General features: G+C 43.6%; 1 protein-coding gene across 4 annotated transcripts in view; it reads right to left on the bottom strand.

The window, feature by feature from the left end:
• JHY (junctional cadherin complex regulator) overlaps positions 1 to 14863 on the bottom strand; it is a 56627-nt gene that overhangs the window by 16587 nt on the left and 25177 nt on the right. For all 4 annotated transcript variants that reach the window (XM_056544059.1, XM_056544063.1, XM_056544061.1 and 1 more), the window contains exons 3-4: positions 11010 to 11523; positions 952 to 1542 (exon numbers count right to left, since the gene is read on the bottom strand). In XM_056544059.1, coding sequence (XP_056400034.1) covers positions 952 to 1542; positions 11010 to 11523 — 1105 coding nt within the window. The remainder of the gene's footprint in view (positions 1 to 951; positions 1543 to 11009; positions 11524 to 14863) is intronic.

Here is a 14863-nt window from a genome sequence, read left to right as displayed (position 1 = left end):
ATTGTCCTTGATTGGCTAAGGCACACGCACACCTCCCTCATCTATATTCACTGCTTCTCTAGCCATGTGACCTGCTCAGCTCTCTCAAAGCAGTCCCTCTCTGAAACAAGCGCAGGGGATGATGGTTTGTGTAGTTTTTTTTGCACCTCTCAGCTGGATTCTCAAAGGCTGTTTATTGGGGCTATGGGGGCCGATTTTGAAACAAATCAGCTGGGATGCCTTGTGGAGTCACAACTTATTTAAGCAGTTGGTGTAGGTTCCTTTATATCAGTGGTCTCAAACTGCGGACCACCAGATGTTGCAAAACTTCAACTTCCAGCATGCCCGGACAGCCGTTGACATCCTAAGAGTTGAAGCTTTGCATGATCTGGAGGGCCACATTTTGAGACCACTGCTTTATAGGGATTTCTGGTTCTACACTGATGAGATGACATCACAACCCCCAATGTATAAAATTATACACCATGTTATTAAAGGGGTTATCCAGGAAAAAGATTTTTTTATATATGAACTGGCTCCAGAAAGTTAAACAGATTTGTAAATTACTTCTATAAAAAAAAAATATTAATCCTTTCAGTACTTATTAGCTGCTGAAGTTGAGTTGTTCTTTTCTGTTTAAGTGCTCTCTGATGACTGCCTTGGGAACTGTCCAGAGTAGAAGCAAATCCCCCTAGCAAACCTCTCCTACTGTGCAGTTCCCGAGACAAGCAGAGATGTCAGCAGAGAGCACTGTTGCCAGACAGAAAAGAACAACTCAACTTCAGCAGCTGATAATTATTGGAAGGATTAAGATCTTTTAATAGAAGTAATTTACAAATCTGTTGTTTAACTTTCTGGAGCCAGTTGATTATATATATATATATATATATATATATATATATATATATATATATATACAGTTTTTTCCTGGAATACCCCTTTTACCTCTCTAGTATATTATAAGAATTTTACCTTTTGATATTTCTGCGACGTCTTCCTTTCCCCTGATGGACATGGTCCGGTTTTCTCGTTGCTACTTCTATTCCTGGCACAGGCTTCAGATTCGCTCTTGGCTCTGGTGGACTTTCCCATAGGTGGATATCTCGGTGGGATCATGTGTCCTGCTATGAAGGCATCAGGGTAGGCGTTATAGGAGGTCCCAGGAGCTTCTGGTTGGGTCTTGATGCTAAAGTCTTCCATGGTCTCCATGTAATGGCCATATGTCATCTCCAGAGGTTTGATGGTCTGGTGATATGATCCTTCACTATGTACCTGGAGATGTTCTAGTGAAGATACGGGAGCCATCAAAGCTTCCCTGTATCTATCAGGGTAAGAAGGGATGGTCACATATTCATTGTCATAGTCCTCAGAGTAGACCGCCATTGTGTCCCAGTGTGAAGCGCTGATGTCCGATAAGGCACCCGCCATATTTAGGGTCTTTGGTCTATTGTCATGGATATGGTTCTCAGGTGGTCCAGACTTGTCTATGGCCTCAGGCAGGTGAATTTCTTTCCCCAGATGAGATTCACCCTCCATGGGCTGCACATTGGACTTCTCGTTGTTCTAGAAGACATTTTTTTTATAAATTATATTAAACCAGATTATAAAATAAAAGACAAAAAAACAAGAATAAAAAAATTAACTCTGTTATAAATGACAAGAAATCCCTATGGTGGATGCTACAAATAATGTTGGGTTTTCAAGCATCATACAGCAGCATCAGTGCAAACCAAGTAATATAGGGCAGAGAAATATAAGTGAATAATCATACAGTAAACATCCACAATGCCGGGAGAAAATGTAAGTGAACCTCAGTGTTAAAGGGGTTCTCCACCCCTAGACATCTTATCCCCTATCCTAAGCATAGGGAATAAGATGTCTGATCGCGAGGGGTCTGGCCACTTTGGGCAGCCGTGGTTGTGACGTCATGCCACGTCCCCTTCATTTATGCTTATAGGAGAGGGCGTGACGGAAGCCCAAAGCCGGCGTTCTGAACATAATTGTGGGTGGGTGGTCCGGACCGCTGGTCAGACATCTTATCACCCATCCTTAGGATAGAGGATGAGTTTTCTAGGAGCAGAGTATCCCTTTAATGACTAATCCAAGGGCACACCCTCCCATACACGCCCCCTTCCATAGCTAAGAATGGAGGGAGCATGGCTTGACGTAATGGAGCATGGCTTGACGTAATGAAACGGCAGCCCAAAGCCAGCTTTCTGAACATAAATGTCCAGAACGCCCAGGTGCCGGCACAGAGATCAAGTGGGCTCCCAGCGGCTGAACCCCCATGATCAGACACCTTCAGCGAAACTACAACTCCCATTATGCCTTGATAGTTATCCTGAACTTGTGGCTCTCCAGTTTGTCTGTTCGGGAGGGCATGATGGGAGTTTTAGCTTTGCAACCATTAAACTAGGTTCAGACTACGGAATTTCCGACAGAAATTCAGTCGTAAAATTTCCGTCCGAAATTCCGCTTGCTAAAATGTCTAGTGTAGTGAATGGGTTTCCGTTCACAAATTCACACTTCGGAATTTGTGAAGCGGAAAATCTGCTTTGAAAATCCGCTTAGAAATTTCCGCCTGAAGAAAGGGGTTGCTCTTTCTTCAGGCGAAAATCCGTGCGGAACACATTGCAGTCTTTTGGAGACTGCAGTGTCCGCGCGGTCCTTGCGCCGACTGATTCAGCCGGCGCTGGCCGCACTCGGAATCTCCGGGTGGAAATTTTCTGCCTGGAGATTCCGTAGTCTGAACCTGGCCTTAAAGAGCAACAGGTTGAAGAACACTGCACTATAGCTACAACAAACACCTGATAACAATAGCTTATGGCAGCCATGACGGTGCCAATGGTTCTCAGTCTACTTAAAGGGGTACTCTATTCTCAGCGTTTGGAACAAACTGTTCCGAACGCTGGAGCTGAGATCGTGAGGTCATAGCACCGCCCCTTCATGATGTCACGCTCCGCCCCCTCAATGCAAGTCTATGGGAGGGGGCGTGGCAGCCATCACGCCCCCTCCCATAGACTTGCATTGAGGGGGCGGGGCGTGATGTCATGATGGGGCAGGACTATGACATCATAGCAGCTCCCCTGCTGGCTTCAGCATTCGGAACAGTTTGTTCCAAACGCTGAGAAGCAGAGTACCCCTTTAAATGGGCACTGTCAGATTTAAAAAAACTTTTTATATGTTGTACATCTTTGCTAAACATTAACCTTTCAATATACTTTTTGAGAAAAAATATTTTCTTTTTATAGAAATTATGGCTTATAAAGAAGCCCACTAGGGGTCCCCATACCATCCAGAACATAATCCTGTCTGGCTGCAGCATCATCTTTGTCCTAGCCTGTGCTTCAGCTGGGACAAAGATGATGCTGCAGCCGGACAGGAAGTTCAGGAAGTGAGGGTGGGACTAGCATTCTTCTGTGCTCACTCCTGTCCAATCAGAAGGCAGCATGAAGACAGAGAGGAAGGGGTTACAGAGCAGCCTGCAGTGATTGGATGAAGAGACCCAGCACAGCACAGCAGACTCAGGAAGGAAGATGAGTCATGCAGAGTAAGGACGTGCACACCCCCCAAAGCACAGAATGACAAAGCAAGTGAGCAACAGATAGAAGGTATTTGTGAGAGAAATATAGGTTCTAGACACCTGATAATTTTATATATATATATATATATATATATATATATATATATATATATATTCACATGATCAGGATTAGGTACAGAGTACACTTTAAAGGGGTTATCCAGGAAAAACTTTTTTTTATATATATATCAACTGGCTACAGAAAGTTAAACAGATTTGTAAATTACTTCTATTAAAAAAATCTTAATCCTTTCAGTACTTATGAGCTGATGAAGTTGAGTTGTTCTTTCCTGTATAAGTGCTCTCTGATGACACGTGTCTTGGGAACCGCCCTGTTTAGAAGCAAATCCCCATAGCAAACCTCTTCTACTTTGTGCTGTTCCCGAGACAAGCAGAGATGTCAGCAGAGAGCACTGTTGCCAGACAGAAAACAACAACTCAACTTCAGAAGTTTATATTTATTGAAAGGATTAAGATTTTTTAATAGAAGTAATTTACAAATCTGTTTAACTTTCTGGAGCCAGTTCATATAAAAAAAAAAAGTTTTTTCCTGGAATACCCCTTTAAGACTTATTTTCTGATGGTGGATTCACCGCAATGTTAAATGAGTAGTGCAGTGAAACATAACTTATCCCCTAGTCAGAGGATAGGGGATAAGTTATAGATGGCAGGGTGTCCAATTGCTGGGACCCCCCACGATCTCCTGAACGGGGCCCCTGCAGTCTGTCAGGAGCGGCCGTTACGACCCCCCTTCGCGGCCGACACTCCCTTTCCATGTATCTCTATGGCCGCCAACACGCCCCCTTCCAGCAGACTGCTGGGGCCCGTTTAGGAGACTGCAGGTCAGACCACCCACAATCTAAAACTTATCTATAAGTTATGTTTCATAACGGAACTCCTTCAATTCTATAGGTCCCATTTGCTTTAAAGGACATCTATAGTGCAAAATAACTTATCTTGCACTATAGATCTTTGGTACGGGGCCGCGGCAATATACAGGAAAGGGGGCGTTCCGTCCCCGCATGACGCGGCGGCCGACACGTCCCCTCCATGAATCCCATAGAGATACATGGAGGGGGAGTGTCTGCTGCAGCTTTCCCGGGGGGCCCCAGCACTCGGACCCCCCGCGATCTATAACTTATCCCCTATCTTTTGGATAGGGGATAAGTTATTTTGCACTGGAATACTCCTTTAAGACTATTATTTTATAAGTGGCCTATAAAGTTATGGTGGTCCCGTCCAATGTTAATCCTGTAGGTCCCATAAATGAGTAGTGTAAACACTACTGTAACACTTCCAGCTCATCAGAGAAATCTCCATGCCCTTCCTCTAGGACCACCAGCTCCTTCCATGGTGTCGATCATGTCGCAGCTCCAGGTGTCCTTCATCGCGGATGCAGACAATTAACACCAATTATACATTAAACGGTTCCCGACCTGTACCGTTCCGCGTAGCGCAAATCCCTCCCGCCTCGGCCGGTCCTATTGTCTCCCGAAGCCGTGGTGTTGTTTTGGAAGACACATTGTATCCGTAGAGATGTAGTTTACGGGGCCACTATGATACATACTTCTGCATTAGCCCTTTGAAAGGAGGAACAGGACGCAACCTCTGCTTGCCTGTTTGTGAACTGTTCTATTAATACCAATCAAATTGAGAAAATGATCAAATGAAATTGCATTTTGAGCATCATAAGCTGTGTAATGTCTATTCTGTTAAATTGAGGCCCGTAATTGCTTCTCTACAGAAAAGGTACAACAAAGACCGCAATCATGTCATGTCATTATCCCAGACTAGGAAACGGCCGCAGGAGCCGGGACATCAAAGGCTCCGGCTTCTCGAATTGCATTTGGCTACTATTGTGGAAGCGCAGACAATCTCGATGAGGTGTTTATACTGAGCCAAGCCGTAGTGCACAGAGAGTCTGAGTGCCTGGGTCTAGGGCCATTAAAAAATTGTACATTATGTTCCTGCCTTTGAAGTGATGTTGTAGGTAGGAAAGCAAGTCGCATGGAGGACGGCTGAGTGAGATTGCTTGGCTACTTGTCATTCTCTCTCTCAAAGAAACATGAGGTTCTTAGACAATAGGAAAACACTAAAAAGTTCATATTATGGAGTATATTAGGGGCCTAAAAAACAAACCCGCAGATGCACTTGCAGCCGAGCGAAGGAAACAATTATGCTTTTGCGGAATTTCGGGTGATCTGGAGAAAACGGGGGCGTAAAATAGACTAAAGTCGCATGCGGAACGGGAATTAATGGAGGCGGTTTGGCTGCAATTACTCAGATTGGATTGTAAATTAATTCGGAAATAATGGAAGGATGATATGGTCCGATGTTTTCTAATCTGCGCCTCTCCGGCTGTTGCAAAACTACAACTCTCAGCATGCCTCTTTAGAGCACTATATACTGTGGCGAGTTTCTCAACCAGGGTGCCTCCAGCTGTTGCAAAACTACAACTTTCAGCATGTCTTTTTAGAGCTCTATATACTATGGCGAGTTTCCCAACCAGGGTGCCTCCAGCTGTTGAAAAACTACAACTTTCGGCATACCCTATAAAGCACAATAGACTATAGGGAAGGGTTCCCCAACCTGCGCCACTTCAGCTGCTGCAAAACTACAATTCCCAGCATGAGCATGTCCCTCTAGAGCACTATATACTATGGCGAGTTTCCCAACCAGGGCACCTCCGGCTGTTGCAAAACTACAACTCCCAGCATGCCCAGACTGGCTGTCCGGGCATTCTGGGAGTTGTAGTTTTGCAACAGCTGGAGGCACCCTGGTTAGGATACACTGTACTGTGGACTAGGTTTTCAAACTGCTGACCTCCAGCTGTTGCAAAACTACAACTCTCAGCATACCCTATAAAGTACAATAGAATAGGGAAGGGTTCCCCAACCTGTGCCTCTTCAGCTGCTGCAAAACTACAACTCTCAGCATACCTCTTTAGAGCACTATATACTATGGCAAGTTTCCCAAACTGGGTGCCTCCAGCTGTTGCAAAACTACAACTCCCAGCAAGCCCGGACAGCCAAAAGCTGTCTGGACATGCTGGGTGTTGTAGTTTTGCAACAGCTGGAAGTACCCTTGTTGGGAAACACTGTACTATGGCCTAGGTTTTCAAACTGTTGACCTCCAGCTTTTGCAAAACTACAACTCTCAGCATACCCCATAAAGCGCTATATACTATCGGGTAGGGTTCTCCAACCTCCCCTTCTCATGTCAACAGTCCTGGTCATGCAAAGGAGAGTCAGGGAAGTACACAAGGGTCAGGCAGAGGCAACAGACACAGGTCAGATACAGGATGGCAGATCAGAAACAACACACGTTCACTATGGCAAACCCACAATATTACTCAGGTACAGGTGACTGGGTGGATTAGTGGTCAGGCAGGGATTGGTGAAGGTGCACACTGGCCCTTTAGTTGCAGCCAATGTAAGCACACAGCCCCTAGAGGGCAGACCAAGAACTGCATCCACTGGGAAAGTAGCAGCAAAAAAGCCAGAGGAGAAAGCCCAGAGCTGACAGTGTGAAGGTAGGGCACAGAACGGGGCCCGGCAGCGGTGAGTGACAGGACACGTCGCACGCCAGCAGGTGCCAGCTGCAGATGTTACAGTGTGCCTGCTTATCTTGACTCACACAGCACACTAGATCTGTCATTAAATGGGCACTCTCATTAAAACTAATGTTTGCTATTGTAAATAAAAAATCTTTCTATTTTACTTTGTCTTAAAAAACTTGAGGTTTTCTGTTTTATTTGTGTTTAAAAAAGCTGCCACTAGGTGTCTCCCTACTTGTTCAGAGCACATTTTCCCTCATCTTTTGCACAGACTTTGGACATCTGCTGGTCTGGCAGAAATCCAAGATCAGGAAACGCTGAGGGGGGTGTGTGCAGCCATAGCCAATCATAGCTCATCTCACACACTGAACTGCTCTGGGCTGTGTGTAGCAGATTGAGGGAGGAAGTTCTCCCATGTATGGCTTCAGATGATGTCACAGCCCCTTCCCAGTCTGTGAATATGACTGAGGGTGCTTTCACGCCACGTTTTCAGCCTACGGCTGGGGAGGGAAAAACCGTGCGCTCCTGTACCCTAGCCGGACCGCCGTTGAAATCCATTGACTTTAATAAGTCGACCGGAGTCACCGCTTGACTCCGGTCGGCTCATTTCTGCCCCGTATCCGATTTTGTGATAGGACCTAAAACCGTAGTCATTGACTTTAATGAGCCGAGCAAAGTCACCGTTTGACTCTGGTCGGCTCATTTTCAACCCGTATCCGTTTTCTGACCGGACCAAAAACCGTAGTATACTACAGTTTTGGGTCCGGTCACAAAACCAGATACGGGGCAGAAATGAGCCGACCGGAGTCAAGCGGTGAGTCCGGTCGGCTCATCAGAGTCAAAAGATTTCAGCGCCGGTCCGGCTGGGGTACTGGAACGCACGATTTTCCATTCTCCCAGCCGGATCCGGCAGCTGTAAGCTGAAAACGTGGTGTGAAAGCACCTGAGACTGAGCAGAAAATACAGAGCAAAATCACGCTAGAAAACAAAAAAAATAATAAAAAATAAAGGCAGGGGGTGGTTTATCATGATGGGGGCAGTGACAGGTACTCTTTCAGTGACATCTTGTCTCCTAGTCATAATGAACTTGGGATTCAGATAGATTCCATTTATGAGGTTATCTTTCCTTTAAAGGGGAACTTAGGTGGAAAACTTTTATTTTCTTATTTTTTATGAACTGGTGCCAGAAAGTTAAACAGATTTGTAAATTACTTATATTTAAAAATCTTAATCCTTCCAGTACTTATTAGCAGCTGTATGCTACAAAGGAAATTCTTTTCTTTTTGAATTTCTTTTTTGTCTTGTCCACAGTGCTCTCTGCTGACACCTCTGTCTGTGTCAGGAACTGTCCAGAGCAGCATAGGTTTGCTATGGGGATTTTCTCCGGCTCTGCACAGACAGGAGGTGTCAGCAGAGAGCACTGTGGACAAGACAAAAAAAAGAAATTCAAAAAGAAAAGAATTTCCTCTGTAGCATACAGCTGCTAATAAGTACTGTAAGAACAAATATTTTTAATAGGAGTAATTTGCTAATCTGTTTAACTTTCTGGCACCAGTTGATTTAATAAAAAAAAACATTTCCACCCGAGTACCCCTTTAAAGGGGTACTAAGAGGAGCTGAACTTCAGACTATTAGAAGTGTTGGTAATGGTCCAACTGCTAGAACCCCACACAATCTTTCATATAAGGCTCTAGATACTTACCTGTCCTCAGCGTTCCGACCCCCAACTTCCTGGACCAGCACAAGTGACGGCCCGCTTAGCCAACCATTGGCTGAGTTGGGATATTGCTGCCGAGGACTGGTAAGTAACCGGGGCCCCCATACAAAAGATCCCGGGGGGTCCCAGCGGTTGAACCACCACGATCAGACACTATCAGGCCCTATCATGTGTTTTCATCCGAATACAGTGACACTTGTCCACAGGTTGTATATGGTATTGGAGCAGATCTGCAATACCAGACACAATCCATGAACACATGTGGTGCTGTTACAGGAAGAAAGCTGACATATTGTTTTTCTTTTTTAAAATCCTTATCAGCCCTTTAAAGGGATTATATCAGGATTAAAACTTATCACCTATTCACAAGGTAATAAGGATCTGATTGGGGGGGGGGGGGGGGGGTCCGACCACTGGGGTGCAGCCAATCATGAGAAAGGAGATCCAGTGTATCCAGGGGTCAAGTCCAGGGGGGAAAAAAGTGTGGGAACTCACCCAAGATTTTCACTCAAGGGCTGGTCCTGCTAATGGGAACGATGTTCCTGCTGTGGAAAAAGTGCAGGAACTTAGTTCCTATGCATTCCTGCAGGACTTGAGCCCTGAGTGTATCCCTGTGTAAATGTTTTGCCCTTCGAGCCTTCAGGGAAATTGAATACCATCTCCCTATTATTGCTTGTAGATAGGACGTCACTTTGTGAGAGATGTAGTGTGCTGTGCGAGCCAAGATAAGCAAGCATACTCACTAGAGATGAGCGAACTTACAGTAAATTCGATTCGTCACGAACTTCTCGGCTCGGCAGTTGATGACTTTTCCTGCATAAATTAGTTCAGCTTTCAGGTGCTCCGGTGGGCTGGAGACTCTCTCCTAGGAATGTATCCACCTTTTCCAGCCCACCGGAGCACCTGAAAGCTGAACTAATTTACGCAGGATAAGTCATCAACTGCCGAGCCGAGAAGTTCGAGACGAATCGAATTTACTGTAAGTTCACTCATCTCTAATACTCACAAATAAAGTTATAAAAGTAAAAAAAAGCAAGGAGTCAGCTCACCATGTGTTGCAATGGCTGGATCCCAGACAGACAACAATAGAAGAAAATTTAGATAATCCAGCTTCCTAAAACTTCAATTCTTTTTTCAATCCATTAAAGGGGTACTCCGGTGGAAAACTTTTTTTTTTTTTTTTTTAAACCAACTGGTGCCAGAATGTTAAACAGATTTGTAAATTACTTCTATTAAAAAAAAATCTTAATCCTTCCAGTACTTATTAGCTGCTGAATACTACAGAGGAAATGCTTTTCTTTTTGGAACACAGAGCTCTCTGCTGATATCACGAGCACAGTGCTCTCTGCTGACATCTCTGTCCATTTTAGGAACTGTCCAGCGCAGCATATGTTTGCTATGGGGATTTTCTCCTCCTCTGGATAGTTCCTAAAATGGACAGAGATGTCAGCAGAGAGCACTGTGCTCATGATTCAGCAGAGAGCACTGTGTTCCAAAAAGAAAAGAATTTCCCCTGTAGTATTCAGCAGTTAATAAGTACTGGAAGGATTAAGATTTTTTTTTTTTAAAGAAGTAATTTACAAATCTGTTTAACTTTCTGGCACCAGTTGATTAAAAAAAAATATATATATATAATGTTTTCCACCGGAGTACCCCTTTAAAAATCAACAAAAAAAAGTGCAGGGTAAAAGCCAAATGAAAGGCCGACGCGTTTCGGTTTACATCTAAACCTTATTCATAGCGCTATGAATAGGGTTTCCATGTAAACCGAAACACGTCGGAGTTTCATTTGGCTTTTATTCTGCACTTTTTTGTTGATTTTTAATGGATTGAATAAAGAATTGAAGTTTTAGGAAGCTGGATTATCTACATAATCACAATGTAAAGCAGTGTTTCCCAACCAGGGTGCCTCCAGCTGTTGCAAAACTACAATTCACAGCATACCCGGACAGCCGAAGGCTGTCCGGGTATGCTGTGAGTTGTAGTTTTGCAACAGCTGGAGGCACCCTGGTTGGGAAACAATGATGTAAAGTGTAGACAGATGAACGGGTACAGCTATCTGGGGAGGGCCTGTCATGTCCCCCCCCCCCCCCATATCCCAATACGGGTAACTGGCTGGGGATACCCCGCTTCACCACTTGAAGATACTCACAAACCAATCCTGATGGCCTTACCTGTCCGGATTTGCTTTCCTCTGTTTTCCTTTTGTGTATGTGAAGGTAAGAAGGATTTTTCTCTTTGCGCACCCCTAAAGTAGCCTTGTTCTTCTCTATAATGTCTATTTTGGACGCCTCATGTTGTGCCGTGCCCTCCTTCTTATCTGCCTCCCGTTGCGCCATCTTATCTGCCTCCCGTTGCGCCGTCTTATCTGCCTCCCGTTGCGCCGTCTTATCTGCTATGTTCTGATGGCTCCCATGTTTTCGTATCTGGCTCCTTCCATTAGATTTTGGTTTTTCTGTGATATTCTTGTTCTTGGAGGTCAGGACAGTGAGGGGCTTCCAGAAGGGGTGGTCGTCCGCACTATCCCGGCCTCCTGAGGGATCCAGGGTGATCTCATCAGGTGAGTCAATAGAGGAGACATCTAGATATTCCTCGCCCTCCTGGTCCGACGTGTGGATCCGGTTCTGGTGCTTCCTCCAGTCGGGGTCATATCTTAATTCAGAATAGGATGTGCGGATCTCTTGAAGCCTAAAGGGAATGAAATAAAGAGATTAGACAAGATCCTTCCATGATTTTATAGAACTGTAAACCTGAATATGGTCCCTTTCACACTACAGGTATCATCCTGTAAAAAAAAAAAAAAAAAAAAAACTCCCTTATTACTCCCGGCAAAAAGTCCTGAAAACGTCCGTCAAAAAATCCAATTCATGTCAATGGGATTTTTTTTGAACATCCTTTTGCATCAGTTATGTCCGTTTTTACTAATGTCAGTTATTTTTGCCAGCACAGAAGACGGTGCATGCGCTCATTTTTGGTTCGGCAAAAAAGAAAAATGGTGAAAAACCGGACTTTAAAATTTAACATTGAAGTCTATGGGATCTGGTTGTTCAAAAAAAAACAAAAAAAACATTCGTTATCAGTTATTGTCAGGTTTTTTTAAACATCCGTTTTTTGTACTGAGCATTCTCATTAAAAAAAGGGTTAAAAACCTGAAAAAAAATTAAATAAAACTGGTAATAGCGGATAATTAGATAGAATGTATAAAGTAAGGGGCTATACACGAACCTTAATTAGGTATTACCTCACGGCAAGAAATTAGAAAATGAAAAAAAGTGATCCCTATAAAGGATTGAGGTGCCTTATTAAAATGTAACTTTTAATAGTTAACCGCTTAAAATGTCTTTACCAAATAATAGTACTCAAATGGTGCAACCAAACAAAAAAGGGAAAAAGAAAAAGCAAATTAACGCTAGAGAGCTAGTTGGCTAGCGTATGGCGCTCATATATCAGCCTCGTGTCACGATATAGGCTGATTAGTACTTGTCAACATGCCACCATATCAAACCTAATACTATAAGAACAGAATAACTGTATTTTACATAAACTGTTTTAGAGTCCCTTGTCCCAACGCGTTTCCATGGGTGGAACTGATAAGTAATTTTGTTCCCACCACTTCATCAGGGGACTAGAAATCAACTTCATATATTATATGTATCCAGATAGTAAAAATGGAGAACAGATACATTGTACTCTAAATAGTATTCACCATACACGCATCAGCTCCGGACACCGCTCCGGCACTCGCTGCCATTGCAGCGTTTTTTTGCGTGCATCTCTACTAACAAACTCACCCGGTGGTCTCTCAAGCTAACCCAGTATCCACACATAACCGTTGCGCCCAGGACCCTGAGGGGAATGAATGGTGGATTACTGATCGCTTTAAGCCACTAGAGAGACACTGGCAGTGATACACCATATCTCTGTATACTATTTAGAGTACAATGTATCTGTTCTCCATTTTTACTATCTGGATACATATAATATATGAAGTTGATTTCTAGTCCCCTGATGAAGTGGTGGGAACAAAATTACTTATCAGTTCCACCCATGGAAACGCGTTGGGACAAGGGACTCTAAAACAGTTTATGTAAAATACAGTTATTCTGTTCTTATAGTATTAGGTTTGATATGGTGGCATGTTGACAAGTACTAATCAGCACGTTGACAAGTACTAATCAGCCTATATCGTGACACGAGGCTGATATATGAGCGCCATACGCTAGCCAACTAGCTCTCTAGCGTTAATTCGCTTTTTCTTTTTCCCTTTTTTTGTTTGGTTGCACCATTTGAGCACTATTATTTGGTAAAGACATTTTAAGCGGTTAACTATTAAAAGTTACATTTTAATAAGGCACTTCAATCCTTTATAGGGATCACTTTTTTTCATTTTCTAATAACGGATGATAGATGAACAACATCAGGTTTTTTTAAATAAAAAAAACATTAAAAATAACGGATGATGTCATCAGTTATCATCCGTTATTACATCCGTTTTGGCAGTAAAAAAGCAGAATGATACATGTAGTGTGAAAGGGCCCCATCTTTATAATATTCTATCATAGATGACCTCATGGGCCCAACTGTATCTACTATCTATGGAGGGTCTGTATACAAAAAACAGAGCTTCCTATTGGGCAGTAGGTTTGAACTAGGTGAAAGTAAAAAGGTGGATATAAGTGATGATCTCACCTTGCAAGGTTGTGTTGGCACACAACAACCTTGTGGACGTCTGGTAGATATGATCCCTTTGGATGCTGTTTGTGGTGCAGCCGTCCGGGTTGCTCGAGATGTGTGGCAGCACACTCGATGAGGCAAGTTTGCAGGGTCTGGAAAAAAGGTTCCCGGGATGTTCGGCGCCAACCATAGATGGAATAAAGATGTGGTGAGTCTCAGTTATCTAAAAGTGTTCTTTATTGCCATATGGTAGATGGTAATTTCGTATCCAGGTTTATGACTATTTTCATTTGTAGGAAAGAGGGTTTCGGTTCTTGATGCAGTGTCTCCTATTGCCGAATAATCGGACGGAGATTGCTGTGCTTGTTGTTGCCAGGTGTGTGGTATAGTGGGTGTGTTTTGGCAACAACAAGCACAGCAATCTCCGTCCGATTATTCGGCAATAGGAGACACTGCATCAAGAACCGAAACCCTCTTTCCTACAAATGAAAATAGTCATAAACCTGGATACGAAATTACCATCTACAATACTGTGGACAAATACCAACCACAAAACATACCAGCCATGGTACCCACCATCTAACATGAAAAAGCACAAAGGCCCGATAAATGACATCTCCCGCAGCAGCTCTGTCAATAGGACATCTCCACCACCTGGCATTGGACACGCATCATCCAACCATTGCTAAAACAGAAGTAACACATCTGACATACTCGCATCACCGCATAACACTATACCTCCTCAAACAACATGGAACATTTTCGCAATCCTTGCTTTTAATGTATGGCCACATTCTACTGCGAAACAAAAACATTTATCTTAAATTTTATGAATGAAACACTCCTACATCATCGGACAGCGCCACTACAACACACCAGAGCGCAGCTGTATGACACTCTTTTTACTCATCCAATTGTACTCTCTGGCGCCCTTTTTAGAAACTATAAAAAGCCAGTGATAATGCTCTTATGTATGTATGCCATAATCATTGATGAAGAGGTGCAAGACCTCGAAACGCGTCTGATACAACAATAAAGAACACTTTTAGATAACTGAGACTCACCACATCTTTATTCCATCTATGGTTGGCACCGAACATCCCGGGAACCTTTTTTCCAGACCCTGCATACTATCTATGGAGGTGAGACCCGGTCCTTTACAGTCCTCATTTCTGTTTAGGAACTGTCCATAGCAGGAGAGGTTTGCTATGGGGATTTGCTCCTTCTCTGGACAGTTCCTGACATGGACAGAGGTGTCAGCAGAGAGCACTGTGGTCAGACTGGAAAGAACACCACAACTTCCTGTAGAGCATACAGCAGCTGATAAATACTGGAAGGATTAAAGGGTTTTATA

This window comes from Hyla sarda, chromosome 10, assembly GCF_029499605.1.
Source record: "Hyla sarda isolate aHylSar1 chromosome 10, aHylSar1.hap1, whole genome shotgun sequence".
Lineage (NCBI taxonomy): Eukaryota > Metazoa > Chordata > Amphibia > Anura > Hylidae > Hyla > Hyla sarda.
Note: the sequence above shows the minus strand (reverse complement) of the source record. Positions and strands in the feature narration are given on the sequence as shown.